The following is a 21,183-nucleotide window of genomic DNA, read 5'->3' on the forward strand; positions in this document are numbered from 1 at the left end:
AAGAAATGTGGTATTGGTTTTCTCAGTGGTCATATTATGTGTGCAGTGTTGTCATTGACATTCTGTAGGACATAAGAGACCTTCAGCTTAACTGGTCCTTTCTTTTATGCATTAGTATGGCAATTGTCCAAAGGCAATCTCAGCAGGAGTAATTGAAACTCAAAGCTGTGTAAGGACTCTACCAGCCAACAGGCACTAATTGGCACTGCCGTATAGGCCCTGTGTGATAATGGCTGATTCCTTTTATGCTAATACATAGCATATGTCATTGTTGCTGCCTGCTAACATTGGAACAATTGTAGTGGGGATGGAGTGACAGGGTCCTCTGAATGCTCTTTTCTACTTACCTAAGTATTGTATATACTTTACTAGAGGCTCTTGCTTGCCAAGGTCTGCTACAAAGTCGTCTCTGAACACTGTCACAAGATGGTAGTAGCAGGCCGTGGACTCCCATGCAGTGAAAATACCTGGTCATTCTTATTCATGTCAGCAATATTTGAAGCAGTCATCAGTACAAGACAAATCCTCAGAGAATGCCTGAAGTAGAAGCAGTAAGACTTCCTTTAGTCTAGTCGAATGTGTAGGAGGTATGGGCTCTGCAAACAATCAGCTGGATGGTCATTGTGTGACAGTGGGCCTGAACCAAGTGAAAACATTGCGGACAGGTGGCCTGCAGCAGAACTGCTTACAAGACAGTTTAAGCGATACAATCAAGCATGCTGGGAAGTTTGGTCAAACCTCAGTTAAAACTGCAGTCAGGACCTGCAGTGACCTGTAGTTTCCTGGGTTGACCAAATAGGGAAAGTGTTGTGTGATCTCTAGGCATACTGGCAACCACAATATCTAATGTGGAATAGGGAATGTCACTGTTTGCGAATTAGGATAAAAACATTTGGGAGTTGTTTACCAATAAACTTCAATGACTGAGATTGAACAACGCGATCAGGATTTGATCAATTCATTTGTTGAGTGCCAGACAACTTTCTGGAAAAGGAGCACATTTTACAAAACAAAGAGATTTTTCCTCAAAGGGGAAGAAACCTCCAGACCACTTGCAGAGAAAAGCACTTGCAGAGAGGACAAAGAACCATGAAACGAGATGTGCACAGAGGATAAAATTGGTCATTTCACTTGAATCCGGGTAGCATTTGATTCAAGGCAAACTTATAGAGTTAAAGTAAGAGTTAGGGTTAAATGTGAATTAAGACAAAGTAAGATAAAGTGAAGTTAAATGAAGTGAGTTAAATTTGAAGGTAAGTTAGATGGTGTGAGAAGTTAATGTTGCAACCAATGTATGTTTTATATTAAGAATTGATACCTAAAGAGTTAAAGTAAAGAAGAGTTTGTTTAATTGAGTTCTGAGTCATAACCCTGCCTTTTGTCTGTCATGCAAGGGAAGAATATCTGGGTAAAAGATTTGAGTGTTCTTTTTCAGGCAGCAACATAGAAGCCTCTCAGTTCAGGTTGCAAAAGGCAGTAAACAGAATGTCAGCTGAAAGAATGTCAGCTGCTCAGTGAACAAGCGAGAGGACATCATCACATCACTCACTGAATTGTTTGACTGCCGTTGCAAGGTACATACTCAGTGGCATATAGAAATCCTATTACCAGAAGGGAAAAAACACTGAGGATGCAACCACTGTCTCTATCCCAACTCCATTTGGTGGTGACAAGAGACCCTATCAATGGGAGATTTGCCTAGCCCTTTTTGCTGAGGGGCATGAGATTTACAAAACAGCCCATTTCATAACACCAGGTTGTGAAGATCAATGATCTCCCTCAAATGAAGAAAGGTAAAACATAAAAAGGTAGTGCTCTTTTGGTGTGCAAACTTTACAGGATGTTAAAGATCAGAACGTATATTCTGTGGGTAGGTCAAGAGCAGCAAGACAATTTCTGCAACTTCAATTTCACAGGTCCACAAAACTTTGTGTTAGACATTGCTGTTAATGGGGAGGTCATTGCTTTTATTTGGAATATCAAGATAGCAGTATCTATTGAGACAGATGCCTCAGACCTGAATTTCATCAACCATTTGTCTGGAATGCACTACCTTTGGGGGTAGTTGAGACAGAAAACCCCACAACTATTAAAACGTACTTGGATGAGAACTTGAAGGGTCATAACTTTAAAGGCTATGGGCCTAGTGTAGGAAAGTGAGACTACTGTGGACAGTAGTCTAATTTTGACAGTGCAGAATCAATGGGCCAAAGACCCTCTCTTGCACTGTATGATTCTGTGATTCAAGATATAAGAGTCAGCTTATGGGTCTACAATCAAAGGTAGGATGTGTGTTGGGGCAGAGACACTAAATTGTAATGGGAGTGAAATCACTGCCACAATGTCTGCCCTTTCTAATCATCATTGTTCTCTATTAATTGAAGGTGTTTTTCTGGCACCGAACCTCCTTTTATCAGCAGTAGCAGGGGACATTGAAGTTTCCTCATTATGCTACGAACCAGTATACACCAATGGCATTGAATCTCTCTGAGCAAAGGTTAATGTTTTGGATTTTCTGTTTACACTTTAGGAGATCCTACATGCAGAGGACCAGAAGTGCACTAGTGACCAACAGTAAGACAAGGACTTACATTTACTTTTTGCTGAACGGGTGCATGAGAATGAAGGTGTCACTGATGTCAAGCATTCTATAAAAGAAAAGGCTCCTGACCACCCTATAGAACCTGAAGACCATTGATACAAAGATGAAGTTTTCTGCACTCTGAAGCCGACAGCACCTATACCTTTACCCAAAGTAATGTCACTGCTAGCAGTATGGCCAAAGAAGACGATGTAGGGATTATGATTTTATAGCCAGGAGGTGAGGACCCCCAACTGGAAAGAAGAACTTTTTTGGCAGAAGGGGAGAATCTTGAGAGGACCCAGCCAGAATATAGTCTGCAAATGGAACGTATAGGGACTGAAAAGGAATAGCTTCTCAGGGAAGTCAAACATTCACTCTGACTACTTGATGAGTTAATGAACGATAACAAAGATTTCCAAATCTCGTGCTCCACCATTAATGAGCCACAGCCAGATGTTCAGATGGGCAGGAAGGAAACAGAATGTGAGCAAACGCTCATCTTCATGAACACTCTGCTATCGGTTCGACAGGCAAGTGATTAAAGAAAACAGGAACTTGTAACTGAAAAGAAAAACATTTCAACAATATTCTGCAGGGCGTATGCAGAGACCATGGTACAGGAGAAATTGACAAGAATTGAGATGTTAAAATGATGTTCAAGTACTTATTTATTGAAATATTCAACACTCAAAGATTAGAGTGAATCATTAGCAGTGCCAACATTCTGGTACAACTGACTAATTTACATATGCAAACAAAAACCTTGAGTAAAAGTAACAATCTTCATTTAATTTTGTGGAAGCAATCGTAAAAAAGCAAGCATCTAATAAAAAATCGATTAATGTTGAGCCAGTCCAAACTCTTGAATTAAGTTAAGACTAATAAGGAAGTGACTGACTTTGGAAGTCCTGCAATTAAGTTCAGTTCTTCTGCCACAATTGTTCCATGAAGCAGGATCTGGGATCCACCTGTTGACCAAAGCTGAGGATGATGTTTCACTCCAGGCTGCAGGGAGAAGTAAATAGAGTGCTTGGCCTAAAGTCTGCTCCCATCCATTTCAATACCTTCTTTTTTTCCTAGTTTAGATGGTTTACCAGTTAAGTCCATTCTTCATTGACCTCTCCTCACTGCTGTTGCATTGATGTCATTGTGACTGCTGCTGCACAAGTACCAGCTGTTGTATTAGGTTGCACACTTAATCTGCTTAAAATTCTGCCTTCCAAGATACAGAAAGTGAACATTGAGTAACCTATCCTCCTCAAGATCAGCCAAGAACAATGCCAGGGAGAGATTTTGATGGGCGGGATGTGGGAGTGAGAAACATGCTTATGGTTATACGTTAGAAGAAATATTAGTGCTAAAGTAACAATTTTTTTAATGGAACAGATCAAAAGGCCTAAGTGGAGGTGTAGGATAACGGTTACATATTATTATGAAAATGGATAGCATTTGTCATCATTGATGATGGAGCATATGGAATTGCATAGGAGCAATGAGGACCTCGGAATATTCTTGCAATATTGTTTATAGTTTATAAAGATTCTTGGATACAAAAGTCCACTCCAGAATCATCTCTGAATGTACTTACCATGGGCCCCTCATTTTCTTGCATTGACAAACTGTCCTCTCTACTCTCCCCACATCGCACCTAATGCACCAAGCCCTTCGATCTTCATTCCTCCATGCCTCCACTCCAAACCTCAGTCCTCCCCTGGATCTCTCTTCTCATCCTTTATGAACTCAACCACACTCTACAATTTCCCTCACCACTGACTCACCCAAGACAATCCCGAGCTGCCACCTTCCTGTCTACTTTCCTGCCTCTCTCTCTCTCTCTTGTGCCATCAAGTTAAAATAGCAAAAGTGCTGATCTTGCACACAACTGTACAAAGCTGACAGGCATACATCACTTTTAAATAATTGTGAACTGGGTGCCATGAGATTCTCGTGTGGCAGTGAATTTATCTTGAAAGTGCATCTTTATTGAAGACTGTTTCATGTTAATGCATATTCATAATGACATTATAAGTATGAAACCACCATGGGTTTTTGTGACTTTCAACACATCGCAAACATATCATTGATTTTATCTCAGCATCCCCACTTGCTGTTGAAAAATTTCCCATCTTGACTAATTAATTCACATTGCACACCACATTTCCTGCTCGTGTGAGCTCCATAAAATCTCCAACTATGTGTGGGTTGGAATATAAAGGGAATAGCTTAATAAATATACTTGCTGGTGGATGAGGCTCTCCTAGCATGAACGCAGAGCTCTCAACTGACCTTTGAAGGGTAAGCACTGGGTATGTTTTCTTTTGGGTGATGAACACCCATTGAATTAAACACAATCAGAGTTACTTTCGGATCAGAAGAGAAGAATATCATCAATCACATCATTAATAATTAAGTAGCGCAAAACTGCATCTTTAATCAAATACATTTCCTGTACCGCAATCTCTAGAATTGTATTTTGTATTCATGCCACAAAAACCCAAAACTGCAACACTGCTCAATCTAATAACTGTAAAACTCATCTGGTGCCAGCATTGTTATGGTACCAAATTTGATCACACACCAGGGGAAGAGCTGTATAGCACAGGCATTTAGATAAAATGATATAGAGGATACTTTCCTGAACAACTGTGATTTCAATTTTAATTAGAAACATTGTCCTTTTGTTAAATTGTGAGTCCTCTGAATGTCATTTGCTCTAGTGATGGAAGCTTTTTTATATCTGTTAATGGTTTTGTTTATAGACTGTTTATATACACTCTCACTTCTGAGGTGGAAGGTTGTAAATTCAAAATCCCGCTCCATGGTCTTGAACACATGACTTAGTACTAGAGGAACGCCACAAATTGCAAATACCATGTTTCAAGTAGGGTGTTAACTAAGGCCCTGCTTTCTCTCTCTCAACTTGATATTACAAATGCCATGACACTATTTTGAAGAAGAACCATGAAGCTCTACCCAGTGTCCTGGTCTATATTTACCCTTCGCAAACTTCATTAAAATATATGGTTGTTACCTCACTGCTGTTTGCAGGAGCTCGCTGCGTGCTATTTAGCTGCTGCATCCTCTGTCGTAAAATAATGGCTATGCTTCACAAATGTTGTTCGAAGAGTGCTTTGGGATGTCACAATGTGATGAAGGCATTATATATAAATGCAAATTGTTCATTATGATGATGGGCAAAGGCCTGCAGTATCTTACCAGTTGCTTCCCAAGCTGCTAAGAAATTCTAGCTCTCTCTCTCTTTTGGTTTTCATATTTCCAACACTTGTTCTATTTTACAGAACAACAAATGCCTGGATGGTTTGCAAGGTCAAACCTGCAGAGCAGGTCATCATGAATGAGGTAAATGGATTGAAGGTTCAAATAGCAGGGCATTAGATGTAACTGAGATCACACAAACTAATTAACAGTTAATTGGACTGTCAAAGACTGACACCCACCATGCTCTCCTGAACCACTCCACCCTTACAGAGTTTATAGCACTCGTGAGATTGAATAAATCTGCTTACAATGTAGATTACCTGAACAGGTATACATCATTGTCACTTAGCAGTGAGCATTAACATGCTTGACTGAGTCATCAGAATGCTGCAGTAATGAGACAACATTACATTTCACTATCATTATAAAGAGTCACTCCAGGAAAATTACAATACCTTTACCATATTGATGTTTGTAATGACTACATTAGTGTGATTTTCTGATATCTGATGGTGAAGGAAAGGTAACCTGACACCAACATAAATCTGGAAAATGTATGCAGAGGAATGCAGCAATGTGCAGAAGGAAGCCACTGCACAATTCTTTGCAATCTAATAGATAATCTCGTGGTTTGCCAAACTTAATCTGTCCACCAATCATAATTCATGGACAATGGCTTATGTTAACTAGAAATAGGATTGTGGAGAGAATTCAAGTGTGCTCAATTTAGATTTAACAATATAAAATGAGTCTTAGGCAAATATTGTATTTGAATTTGAGATGTTCTAAAATTTAAATTTTCCCTATTTTCTCAACTATCCCTGTATATACTTTTCTTGATCTCAGCAAGCCACACATACTTAATTTCTTTGGTATATTTCAATATTTTATGTTATTTTTTTATAAATCAGGTTTTAAACCCCAAATGGATTACTGTTTTTAATTATGGGCATCAAACTGCAGGAAAGATGTCATGACCTTAGATTGTGAGCAGAGGGGGCTTACTAAAAAGATATCAGAAATCAAAGACTTTAATTATTTGAAGATCCAAGAAAAGCTGGGTTGTTATGCATTAGAGCAAAGAAGGGGAAATTAACTGAACATATTTAAAGTCAGGTAATGTTTTGACAAAAGTCAGAAGAACCTGTATCAGGAAGCAGAAAGGTTGAAAACATAAAAGATAGGAATTCAAGCTAGTTGGACAAAGGCCAGAAAAGGAAAGTTATATTTTTGCAATAATTTATGACCTGGTATGCATTATGTGAATAGGTAATGGAAACAGAGAGCATATTTAATAATAAATTTTAAAAAGGATTTGGATCAATGTTTTAAGCTGGAAATTTTGAAGGGTGACAGGGAAAGGGCAGGAGGGGTGGGGGGTGAGATCACTACAGTACAGCAGGCCAAAGTTACAATGAGCACAAATGACCTGCTTCTCAGCTCTGATCATGTGTGATTATTCCTAATATTTGATGCAAAATGATTGTGTATGTTATTTAAAAATGTGAACTTACAAACATACTGGTTATGAGCAAGGGTAGGCCATTTGGCTCCTCAAACCAACTCTACCATTTAATAAGATCATGGTAGGTCCAACTGTAACCTCAAATCCATATTCCTGCCTACACTCAATAACCTTTCACCCTCTTGCTTACCAAAAATCTATCCACTTCTGCCTTAAAAATATTCATACATTGCTTCCACCAACTTTTCAGAGAGTTCCAAAGACTCAAGACCCTGAAAAAAACAAATCATCTAGTCTCTGTTTTAAATGGATGATACCCATTTTGTGATACCCTCTAGTTCTTGATTTTCCCAGAAGAGGAAACACCTCTGTATTTACCCTGTTAAGAACCTTAAGGATCTAACATGTGCCAATCAAATCACCTCGTACCCTTCAAAACGTGAAATGACAACTCTCCTTCTGGTAAACTTTCTTTGAACTGCTTCAAAATATTTGCATTCTTCTTTAAGATGACAAATATGCAGACAGTACTTCAGATGTGGTCTCTTTACAGCCCCATATAACTAAAGCACAATATCCCTACTTCTGCATTTAATACCCCTCATAATTACTCATAATACTCTGCTAGCCTTCTGAATATGTACTGTAGATTCTGTGGGTGGAATCCTGTTTTTGTAAAACTTAGTGTGGAGGCAGGCATGAATACAATAGTTATTTTCACTAGGGGCCAGGTTGGATTTTTTTAGAACAGTCACTTGTTTCTCAGCTCAATACATTTGCATGAATGGGTGGAGCACAAATTTATTTTAGGCAGTCAGGACATTCTGGTCTCTGTCAGAACCTTTCAGGCTTCAACTTCTGGACACGATATTGAAAAGACCTCGTCAGTAATTCACTGTCTGTAATCCAGCAGCATCACTCAACCTCCCCACCCACCCACCCCGGAAACAGCAGAGGCCAGTCCAAAAAGCAGCTTCACATGTTTGGTAGCTCCTTCCTGGGGGTTCCCCTGAAGATGGTCCAGGAGAAAAGGACAGCAACAGGAGGCCATATGACTTGTGGATGTTATATGATGCTGCTATTGTACATCAATGGTCAATGCAAAAATAAGGAGTTTATGTTTCAGTTATATAAGGCATTGATGAGACCACACTTGATGCACTTTGTACAATACTGGTCTCTCTCTTTGATGAAGCAATTCAATGAGGGTTTACCAGACTAGTACCTAGAATGCACAAAAACAGAAATTGCTGGTGAAACTGAACAGTTCTGGCAGCATGTGTGGAGAGAATATAGAGTATACAATTTGAGTCCAATGACCCTTCTTCAGTTCTAGAAGTAAAAGAAGTAAATTGATTGAAACTGGAGGGGTCTTCACTGGGTAAATGTGGAGCAAATGTTTGTCTTATGGGAGAATGTAGTATGAGATATCACTGTTAAAAATAAGGGCACGTGCATTTAAAACATAAATTACCTGAAATATTTGGTCTCAGAATCTTTGAGTTGCTTTGGAAGTCTTTTCCTGAGAAGGTGTTAGGAAGGAGAACATTTAAATATCTTTAAGGCAGAGGTTGATACATTCTTGGTAAACAAGATGGTGAATGGTTATGATAGGTAGGTGAGAAAACAAATTTGAGGTTACAATTAGATCAATCAGGATTTTTTTTGTTATCATGTGCAGTAAGATTAGTTGAAGACTGACATCTGTGATGCTAGGAATCTCAGAAGGAGGCCGAGATTGATCATGCTCTCAGCACTTCTGACAGAAAATGGAAACAAATGCTTCAACCTTGGTCATTTGCACTGATCTACTGGTGGGGTTATTTGAGGAGCGTTTTGCTCCCATAAGTTGTTTAGTTATTCACCCACATTGATGACTGGATGTGATGGATCGGCAGAGTTTAGAACTGCTCTGTTTGTTGTGGAATTGTTCAGCCTTGTATGTTGCATGAGCTTCTGTCATTATTTGTGCAAATAGTTCTTTATTGTCGCTTCACCAGGGAGCCATCACCTGGTTTGCCACCCTGTGACCTTCATTGACCGTGTTGAACTCTTGGCTTACTCTTCATGATAGAGTGTGGCAACTGTCAACTGTCCCCGAGGCACTTCATCAAGCTGCTTAATTCAGGGGCAACAAATACAGGTACTGACTGTGTTAGTGATACTCAAATCCCTGAAAAGAATAAATAGATTTTGAAAAATGTTTTGAGCCATGATTGTAGTTGAATTGTGCCACACAAAAGGATGGAGGATCTCCTCAATGTGCATACTGGACTTGAAGCCAAGTTATTGAAGAAATTTATACTCACAAGAACTTGGTGGAAGAAGTCTACCCCATGAGGTACATGCGTCATATTATAAAATATAGATAATCAGATCTGCAAACTCATATACTCCCCGCTTTTGTCAAATAAGATTGCTCCCATGAATGTAATTCTAGTGAACTGGGCTGTTAATGAGTATTCGTGGCAGGCTACTGAGTGCAACAGAAAGTTGGGAAAGCAAACCCTGAAAAGTTCTGAGAATCAAAACTTTAACTCGTATTTGGGAAGCTGAATTTTTGCATCCCTTCTGTAGCCTTTGAGCTGGTCAGGAAGATTCTGCTGTATGAAAACACCTCTTCATTTTTCATTTTTCACTTGGTCTATCTTCTCTTCACAGATACTCTCTGATCTGCAGTTTGTTTCCCACATCTTGTATTTTTGTTTTATATTACCAGTATTTATTGTTTACCTCTCCTTTGCACAAAGAGTTTACTTTCTTCAGATTACCCTGAAGCTTAACACCTAAGTATTACTTGGTGTTATTACTATGAATCTAACAGATGATGTCTTCTGGGTACTGATTTTTCACAATTCATTCCAATGAAAAACATTAGACATATTTATTTTAATAAATCTGAAGTGATCACATACCTGTTGCATGGCCTGTGAATCCTGCATGCTTTTTTGGCCTGGAGCTAGAGAGTTACAAGATAAATATAATTAAGACATAAACTAGAAAAATGCTAATTACTTAATGTGGAATTGTTTTATTAAAACCCAGAAATAAACAATGATCCTTTGAGAAACAACAGGCTCTGGTGGGTGTGATATCATATCTAAAATGGGACTAATTACAAGGTGATATATGTATATATAATGGGATATCAATCTGATATCAAATGTTTTGTGTCATTGCCTGAAACAACTTCTAACACCAAGATATTAACATTTTTTCTGGATAAGCTCCTAGCTAAAAGCAGGCATTTCTAAAATAGAAAAGAAAAAAACCCGAAGTTTTTGGTTCACACCTTCATGAGAATTCAGTTAAGAGGCAATGAAAATACATTTCAATTGAGATCATACAATAGGAGTCGAGGTTGTGGTGCTGGAAAAGCACAGCAGGTCAGGCACAAAACGTTGATTTTCCTGCTCCTCAATGTTGCCTGACCTGCTGTGCTTCTCCAGCACCACACTCTAAACTCCAGCATCTGCAGTCCTCACTTTCGCCTAGTTGATCATACAATGGGATACAATTGATAGAAAGTTGTCTGTGTATAGTTATCGGTCAAGGAATGAAGAGGAAAAAATAGATGATTATTTTCCAGTTTGGTTTGATGACCTTTGGATCAGGAAATATTTATGCAAGACTTTCTGTTAAGAGACAAAATGGATTGGGCAGTCACTGATAAATGGTCAACATTCTAAGTCTCTTTTTTGCCTTTCATGGTTTCTAATGCTTACAAGATGACATGTTGTTAGTGAAGAATTTGGGCTGACGATCTGATCTGAAATTGCAGAGGTGCGACGTATAAACCAGAACACAAAATCAACTTATTTCTGAAGGCTATGAGTGGTGGAATAGTTACACTTCAAACTCTGTTTTTCCAGTTAACAATAGTTAAGATCCATGGTTCAGGAAGGTTAAGGAAGAGGGGTCTTTGAGCAATTGTTTTGGCTTGATTTGATTGAGTTCAAAGTTGTGACTTGTCCACCACTGATGAATAGAAGCTTGCCTCACCTTCATGATAATGATGGGTAAATTGAAGGGTTGTAGTTTTTAACATTCAAACAGTATGAAGCTTAAGCTGTGTAAATGGGTGCATTTTGTCTTGATCCAACTGCCCCACATTTGAAGCCCATCTAGTAGAGACCTATTAAATCTCACAGGCTGCTTTATATTACCCTCCCCATTGGAATCTGTAACTCAAATTAAGTTGGCTTGGTTATGTCTAGTTTGGGCTCTCCAAGAAAATATTTGCACTGAAGTTGTACTTCATTGTTTGCCAAGATTTTGAAATGTTATTCTGATGAGATGATTTGTTGATCACATCCCTATGTATTTTAAATTGCATGTGCCAGACTTAATTTTTGGATTAATAAAAATCCCATGCAATATTTTAAGTTTAAAAACTGAATTGGTATGAAAGATTGGTGTTTGACCACAATGCCTCAATAATCATAAGAGATGGTTTGCAGTTAACTGGTTGGAAGGTTGGAGCACTGCAAAAATTGCTTTGATGCATTAAAATGACTGTAGCTTTTTACCCTGTTGGGAAGATGATTCTACTTCCATTACGTGTTTTCCCCACCCCCAAGTTGAAAAGGTAGATTACATTCATTGTCCACCCACTCTCCAAATACTGTACGGAAATTTTAAAAACAAAGCAGCATTTTAGTGGGCGGCATGGTGGCACAGTGGTCAGCACTGCTACCTCACAGAGCCAGAGATCCGGGTTCAATTCCCGCCTCAGGTGACTGACTGTGTGGAGTTTGCACATTCTCCCCGTGTCTGTGTGAGTTTCCTCCGGGTGCTCCAGTTTCCTCCCACAGTCCAAAAATGTGCAGGTCAGGTGTATTGGCCATGCTAAATTGCCTGTAGTGTTAGGTGAAGGGGTAAATGTAGGGGAACGGGTCTGGGTGGGTAGCGCTTCGGCGGGTCGGTGTGGACTTGTTGGGCCGAAGGGCCTGTTTCCACATTGTAAGTAATCTAATCTTACTGAAGAAAGTTCTGCAGTATTTCCTTTGCTGCAGGAAATGTACTTTGGTGTGGAATATATATATCAGTGTACCTACTACAGTAGTTGGAAAGATGCCATGTGAACTACAAAAAAGTCCAATAAATTCTACTGAGTTAAAAATGAGTGAGATTTATAACAATAATAGTGTGAACCTTTCTCTGTGGGTATGGTAACCTTGAATTTTTCATTACCATTCTTCACTAGATTTGGAGTATAATCTTTACCCCAGGACTAGTAATCAGCATAAACCCCTGCATAAAATAATATTTTATAAAATCAAGTTCATTTTAGAAGATATAACAATTTCTTCCTCACATCACTGCATTGCTCCTCTCAGCCTAAATGTTCCTTATCTTAAAAAAAGGATGATTTGTTGATTTGAGTGGTGATTTGTGGATATTATCAACCAGAAAGAATAATGGAATATCTTTGCAGATTAATAATGAACAATGCTGGGTGATAAATCAAACTAGGACATTAATCTTTTACAATAATGCCATAAGAAGAGCCTGTGAACAGCAATGTATGTTATTTATTTATGTGCAATTCAGTTTACAAAATAAACAACAATATCTGCAATCCCAACACTTTTTAAAACTCAGCTGTTAATCTTCTCAGGATGCTTCTAATGTGGGAATTGTGACATTCTGGTTAATATTGCGTTTACAGGAATGGAAATATATTGAAAGAGCTGAACAGAAACATTAGAACAGAGATTTTGATAAAAGTTTCACTTGCAGTGAGGCAGGGAGAGGGATTAGTCGAATAACAATCTCAAACTGGCTTGGAAGGCCTCCACATGAGAACAAGATGGCGGTGTCAGCAATGTAGGTAGCATTTGGGCACGTGCACCCATCCCCTCGGTCAGCCGTATCCTTCTACCTCTGTTCTTTTCGGTGGTGTTGCGGAAGAGGTTGGAATGGGTCTCATGACGAAGGCGATGCGGCGGTGGTTGCAGTGGTCCTGGAGTAGGGACACCTAATGATGTCAGTGAGGCGGCGGCGATGCCCGGGACTCCTTGGGCATCGGCCATTCCCGGAAGGGGGACTCATTGTCGCCCAGAGACTGGAATATCTTACAGTAGTTAATAAAACCTGGAGCCGTGCTTGACAGGAAGGACTGTAAAGTTGAACATCATTTCTTGTTTTTCTGCCTTTATATTTTTCTCTTGATTGAACAGAAGATGAAGTTCTATTTAATTAATTTCTTTTTATTCATTTTGAAATCCAAAGTGACTCCAGACTGTAGCAACAAAACACCTTTCACTGTATTTTCCCAAATACAGTGCATGTGACAATGAAACTATTCATTCATTCTGAGCTGTACAATAATAATGTCCGGATACTTATGAACACATGAGGTGGAATGTGGGGACATGGAAATAATGGGAAACTGGAAATCCTGCCCTATTTAAATTGAAGACATAATTAGCAATTTTTAAAACCCAGTTCCTACTGAGCAGGTTTGAATGTTGGCTGTTAAGTGGGAAAGTCAGTTGTAGAAACATATAGCAGGAATCATTGCGGACTGGCCCAGCAATTGATATCCTTACAAGTATTATCCTCGTATATAATGGAACACATTTCATCTCTGGATTGTATTGATATCGACATTGCTTCGGATAAACATGATATCATGGTTTTTGTTATTTCATAGTGAAGGTTAGTGCCTATTAATTAAGTTAATTAAAATATTTTTCCAGTATGGATTTGTTCCATCAGTCTTTCCCTCCAGCTGGGTTGACTCCAATTTAATCTCAGCATTTTAGTAACCCACTGACCTATTTTCTATTGCACTTTTAAGGATCATTAATTATTGGAGTCGTTTAAAGCATAACCTTGATCAGATATCTACATTTTCTTCTTGTTGCTACCAGACTGGCAATATATTACAGTGTGGCTAGATTTCTAAACAGCTGTTTTCAAAAGCACTTGCCTGAAGAAAAGCAAATATAAAAGCCATTTCCACTATCGATGTTTGGATAACATGACTAGTGTTTCACTTGTAGTTGTGCTCCTGCATTGTATTTTAGACATCCTGTGATTCTCGCAATGGGAGACAAAGGAAGATTGGAATGATGCAAATTGGGCTTCAGACCCTCATCTAAATTTCCAGGTGTACCTCTTGTGGAGATAGAAGAGGAGCGTATCTGTGATATTTAGATGAAGTCTCATGTCGAATCTTGGATCATCCTTGACTCTCTTTGTCTGTGCAGATGCAATGAAATATACACTCAACAGTTGAACAATCCTGCCCAGAAACCCAGTTAAATTGATGATTCTAAATCAATGACTGAAAGCAAGAACAATGAAGTAGAAGCTGGAGGTGGCCATCCTGCTCTACCATTGGATAAAGAATTATGGCTAATCCTATCCTGGCCTCAACTCCACTTTCTACCTGCCTCTCATAACCCTTGACTAATGTTGACCTTATTTATTTAATATCAATATATTTAGATTAGCTTCGAATATCTTCAATGACCCAGCCTTTACTGCACCCAGGCAAGAGAATTCCACAGATTAACAATGTTATAAGAGAGAAAAAAAATCTCCCAGTCTCTGTCTGAAATGGGAGACCCATAGTTTTTAAACCATGTCCCTCATTCTAGACTACCCCATATCTTAGTGTGGTTACCCTGCCAAGTTTGCTCAAAATCATATATGTTTAAAAATACATTCCAATGGATGTAGGCCTAATCTGTTCAATCTTTCTTTATAAAATAATTCATTCATTCCATGAAGCAGTGAAGTGAACTCCTTCAAACTGTATTCTCTTCAACTTGTCCGTAAATGCAATCATTAATGCAGAAAAATACTCCAAGGCACTTCTCAAATGTGTAAAGAGAATAAATGGAAAACGGTTCAAAGGAGGTTAATAATTCTAGTTCAAAGCGCTAGATGTTAACAGGTTTTAAAATGGAGAAAATGAGGTGAAATGATAGAGAGCTTTGGCTGTTGTAATTGTCAATGAATAAGAGATGCAGCATTTGGGAGGGAATTTGAGGTTCACCAGCCTTGAGGGACAGTCTAGGGTGTGGAAAAGGAGCAAAATGCCATGAAGAGGCATGGGTGATGCACTCCAGGCCTTCCAGATGCCATGTCACTTTGCCAAAGGTGGCACATAACCCAACTGCTCAAAGCTCAGTTTATTTATCTGATCAGTTAAGATCCTCTTTATGTCTCGGTTGGTATTTTACACTTTTTTACTGGGAAGTGGAGGCGGGGTTGGGGTCTGCTTTAATGTGGGGGATGACTAGTAGATAAACCTTGCTTCCAAGAGTCCTCCAGGGATGTGATATGGCCTGATTTTTGGACCCTGGCAATAAGGTTACCCAGCAATCACCTTCTCCAGATTGGTGCTCTAGGATTCCATTCACTTATCTTCAGGATGCAAAGCTTCCTGGTGTAGAACATCGAACATAGAAAGGCATAGCACAGTACAGCTCCTTCAGCCCTTGACTTGCCGACCTTTCATCCTACTCTAAGATCAAACTAACCTACATATCCTTCATTTTACAATCATCCATGTGCCTATCCAAGAGTAGCTTAAATGTCCCTAATGTATCTGAGCTGAAAATGTGTTGCTGGAAAAGCGCAGCAGGTCAGGCAGCATCCAGGGAACAGGAGAATCGACGTTTCGGGCATAAGCCCTTCTTCAGGAAAGGCTGAAGAAGGGCTTATGCCTGAAACGTCGATTCTCCTGTTCCCTGGATGCTGCCTGACCTGCTGCGCTTTTCCAGCAACACATTTTCAGCTCTGATCTCCAGCATCTGCAGACCTCACTTTCTCCCTAATGTATCTGACTCCACTACCATCACTGGCAGTGCATTCCATTCACCCACCACTCTCTGTGAAAAGAATTGACCTCTGACATCTCCCCTAAACCTTTTCCCAATCACCTTAAAAGTATGCTCCCTTGTGATAGGCATATCTGCCCTGGGAAAAACAATCTCTGACTATTCACTCTTTCTATGCTTTTGATCATTTTATACATCTCTATCAAATCGCCTCTCACCCTTCACTCCAATGAGAAAAGCCCTAGCTCCGTCAACCTTTCTTCGTAAGACAGGCCCTCCAGTCCAGGCAGCATCCTGGTAAATCTCCTCTACACCCTCTGTAAAGCTTCCACATCCTTCCTAATAATGAGGTAATCAGAATTGAACATGGTATTCCAAGTATGGCCTAATCAGGGCTTGTAGAGCTGCAGCATAACCTCTCGGCTCTTAGACTCAATCCCCCTGCTAATGAAAACCAACACACCATATGCCTTCTTAACAACCCTATCAACTTGGATGGCAACTTTGAGGGATTTATGGACATGGACCCCAAGAAACCTCTGTTCTCCACACTGCCAGGAATCCTGCCTTTAACCCTGTATTCTGCATTCAAATTCGACCTTCCAGAATGAATCCTTTCACACTTGTCCAAGTTGAACTCCATCTGCCACTTATCAGCTCAGTTCTGCATCCTGTCAATATCCCATTGCAAACTACAATAGCCTTCCCCAATGTCCACCACTCCACCAACCTTCGTGCCATCAGCAAACTTATTAACTCACCCTTCCACTTCCTCATCTAAATCATTTCAAAAAGTCACAAAGAGCAGAGGTCCTAGAATCAATCCTTGTGGAACACTACTGGTCATCAAGGTCCAGGCTGAATACTTTACATCTACTACCACCCTCTGTCTTCAATGGGCCAGCCAATTCTGTATCCAGATAGCCAGATTTCCTGTATTCCATGCCTCCTTACTTTCAGACTCAGCCTACAATGCCTTGCTGAAATCCATGTCACCACATCCATTGCTCTACCTTCATCAAGGTGTTTTGTCACATCCTCAAAGAATTCATTCAGGCTTATGGTTTTCCAAGTAATCATACATCCTGTCTCTTAGAATCCTCTCCAATACTTTGCCCACCACAGACATAAGACTGACTGGTCTGTAATTCCCAGGATTATCTCTATTCTCTTTCTTGAACAAGGGAATACCCTCCAATCATCTTGCACTACTCCAGTGGACAGTGAGAACACAAATATCATTGCCAAAGGTGCAGCAATCTCTTCCCTCACTTCCAGTAGTAACCTTGGGTCTGGCGGAGGGGACTTATCTATCCTAACGTTTATCCAAATCTTCAGCACCTCCTCCTTAGCAACAGCCTGTTTGAACACATAAGTCCATTTTATGCTGTCCTCATAAATGACAAGATCTCTTTCAGTAGTGAATAATGAAACAAAGTATTCATTAAGGACCTCCCCTACCTCTTCCAACTCCAGGCACAAGTTTCCTTCAGTATCCCTTATTGGCCTTACCCTCACTCTGGCCATCCTCTTGTTCCTCATGTAAGTGTAGAATGCCTTAGGGTTTTCCTTAATCCTACCCTCTAAAGCTTCTTCATGCCCCCTTCTAGCTCTCCGAAGTCCAGGACTTCAGTTCCTTCCTGGCTACCTTGTAATCCTCTAGAGCCTTGTCTGATCCTTGCCTCCTCATCCTTAAGTAAGCATCCTTCTTCCTCTTGACTAGATGTTCTACATCCTTGTCACCCAAGATTCCTTTACCCTACCATCTCTTCTTCAGTGGGACAAACCTGTCCAGCTCTATCAGCAAGTGCTCCCTAAACAACCTCCACATTTCTGTCATGCATTTTCCTGAGAATATCTACTTCCAATTTAAGTGCCCCATTCCTGCCTAATAGCATTGTAATTCCCCCTCCCCTGATTAAATACTTTCCCATACCTTCTACTGTTCCTCTCCACTATTTGTAAAGGTCAGGGAGTTGTGATCACTATCACTGAAATGCTCTCCCACCGTGAATTCTGACACCAAGCCAGGCACCAAATCTAATATGGCCTCTCCTCTAATTGGCCTATCTACACATTGAGTCAGGAATCCTTCCTGGACACAGCTGACAAAAATCGCTCCATCTGAACTATTTGAACTAGGGAGGTTTCAATCAATATTGAGGAAGTTAAAGTCACCTATGACAACAACCTTGTCACTTCTGCCCTTTCCAAACTCTGCCTCCCAATCTACTCCTCCATGTCTCTGTTACTACTAGGGAGTCTGTAGAAAACTCCCAATAAAGTTACTGCTCCTAGAGATGTAGCACTTGCTGTGGCCACCTCTAGCAATGGCTCTGCTGAGCAGCCATTTTGCAGAGGCAAGACTATGAATGTTATGAGGGTCAACTTTTAAATAGAGAGATGATCTCAGCATGCTTTGACATGCCAGGACTTCAAAAGAGTTGGTTCAGCCTGAAATGGCAGTTTGGAATGGTGTTGAATTCAGCTGGGGCTGCAAACAGTGGCTTAACTCTCCCGAATATTTTCTGTCTGAAACCAGCTATCAAGCAATTATTCTGACAACACTTAGCAATGGACAATTTGAGGAAGGTTGCCAATACATTGAAGTGGGTACCATCAGCATACAAGAGCAGACTGATCATATCTACAGATGATGTTACCAGGGAATAACTGTGGATTAGGAAGAGCAAGATACCGAGGATGGATCCTTTGGAATTCTCGAAGTGATAATAAGAATCCTCATTCATAAGTAAGAATAGAACTATGTAGCAACTGAGCTGGGCAATGAGGGGCTTTGGAGGAGAATGTGGTTGACCATATAAAAGACTGCAGAAAGATTGAGGAAATCAAGGAAAGGTAATTTCATCAAGTCATATTCACATGGAATGTCATCTATAACTTAAGTTTAGGCCACTTTGCAAAGGGCTTGGTTTAGTGTTGAGCATGAGGGAGCAACTTAGTGTCTTTTGGCATTGGATGGCACACAGTGCCACACTTACTAGGAGCGAGACATGAGAAATACTGCCTGCCTCCCATTTTGCCAGGGCCATGACAGTATTGGCATTAATACAATTCCTCAATACGCCACCTGATCCTGAACACCACAACAATCAACTCTCGATGCTCATCAGAGAAAAGGCTTATTTTTATCATTGGCCATTACGGAGACACACTATATAGTTTGATTCTCCTTTTGGGCATGGTGACTATGAAAGTAGTTTCCAATCACTGCAACTATGTATTTATAAATAAACATAATTAGGTAGATTAGGTTTTCACTTACTACTCTTACAGTTATACCATTTGTCTAAGAATTTCAGCTACATGCTTTTCAATTACAGTTTAAAGCAATTCTATTGGCCCTGTTTTTTTTAAAGTTCCATGCTGTGGCCAGTTCTATTGAGGAACTAAGAAACTCAAAAAGATAAAAATTGTAAACCCATTCTTTTTAGTCGTATTTCTGCTTTTGCTACAAGCAGCAAACCAGAGTGATCTTTGTCTTGCAATTAAATAGCATGGTTAATCTCATATCTACTAAGTGGTTTCTCTTTTGATTGGTTGCAAACTTGTAATCAAGAACTGAGATCATAACCACAATCAGTTCAACAGGAAGTTACAGCAAATTTGCACAGTTATAAAGGGAAGTAAGGTAAAAATGTAATTCAAAGGCAAATCAATCACTGTGAGATGTGCTTAACATGAAACATTATACTACTATATGCAAGTTCACAAGATAAACTATGGATGAGTAAGACAATTTGGTGCATCGATAACTATCTATCTAGAAAAACGCCACAATTTTTCAATCATAGCATCGGACTATGTCTTCTATTAGTCCTTCTATTAGTCCATTGTTATCTCGATTACACAAATGGGAAGTAGGGAACATGATAATATTGGTAAAGCAGGATACATTTTGAGTACTGTCATAGTACAGGTTATTCTGTTATAATGCTTGTTTTGTCAATGTGAATTTGCTGTAACATGATTGACAAATTGGGACGCTGTTTCTACAGTACAAATTTTTAAAACGTGTGTTGGCTGTAACACAGTTACAGCACCAACACTTTAAGCACGGTTTCTAAAGTGCGATTTTTCTATAAGGCGGGGTTGCACAAGAACACAACCAACATGTTATAGAAGAATTGGTTGTATTATATTATTGATGACATCACAACACCAAACCAAGACTGACCCTCAAACCCCCAACAGACACCCCACCTTTTCGGTAAGAAGTCTTTTCCTTGTCCCCTATTTGAGCAGTTATCCATCTCTGCCTGTCTATCTATTCCACAAGTTAGTGATTGTATGAAGATGAATTTCTTGATATTGCTCATTTATGTTTTTTTTCCAAGTTAAAAACTTTGTTCTTTGTCCTATTGTTGTGGTTTAGATTGAAAGAATGAATGAAATCTTTAAATACAGTTTATAAACACCTCTATAAAAATCACCTAATTTGTGTTCTTTTAGAATTAAAATGTTAACTTCTTCTCTCATTCATAGTAAGGCACCCTTCAGTTGCTCACTTTTCTTCCTATGTACAAGTTATGTAATAATTTGGAGTTTTGTACAAATGTTTTTATTGTGGGCACAAAAGTGTTAGTAAACCTAGCAACAGCAACACATTGTTGTCAAATACCAGATAATGTGGTTTAATTGACAGTGAATGAAAAGAATAGCACCTGTAACAGTCACTGAATTTTTCAATATGGAGATAGACAAGGTTGCAATGACATTGTCAGATTGAACTTGTCCCACATTTACTATGACTGAAAGTGATATTTTGACAGTGATATTTTTGTAGCTTGATTCTTTGAACCACATTTTTGAAACATTTCTTATTGTAATAGTCATACTAAATGTGGTACTAGAGATTCAACAACATAATTTTAGTACAACACAAAATGCTGGATGGAAAGAGGGTGAAATTGCAAGAAGGAAATGACCAAACAAAAAAGAGAACATGTAAACACAAATGAGACAGACTGTATCTGCACACACATGGAACCTTGTTAAAAAGGAGCAAGTCACTGCAGTTTGAATGCTGTAATCAGGGTAGGGATCTTGTGATAACCCCAAAGCCCCAGTATCCCCTTAGGGTTAAGTTGAGGCTG

At 39.4% G+C, this 21,183-nt stretch overlaps 1 protein-coding gene across 1 annotated transcript in view; it reads right to left on the bottom strand.

Moving 5' to 3' along the window:
• LOC122548331 (cytokine-dependent hematopoietic cell linker-like) overlaps positions 1–21,183 on the bottom strand; it is a 175,258-nt gene that overhangs the window by 99,599 nt on the left and 54,476 nt on the right. The window contains exon 4 of the mRNA XM_087986506.1: positions 10,184–10,227. Coding sequence (XP_087842632.1) covers positions 10,184–10,227 — 44 coding nt within the window. The remainder of the gene's footprint in view (positions 1–10,183; positions 10,228–21,183) is intronic.

The sequence above is a fragment of the Chiloscyllium plagiosum genome, unplaced genomic scaffold, assembly GCF_037043375.1.
Source record: "Chiloscyllium plagiosum isolate Xiang-an unplaced genomic scaffold, Cpla_swu_hap1 HiC_scaffold_1, whole genome shotgun sequence".
Taxonomy (NCBI): Eukaryota; Metazoa; Chordata; class Chondrichthyes; order Orectolobiformes; family Hemiscylliidae; genus Chiloscyllium; species Chiloscyllium plagiosum.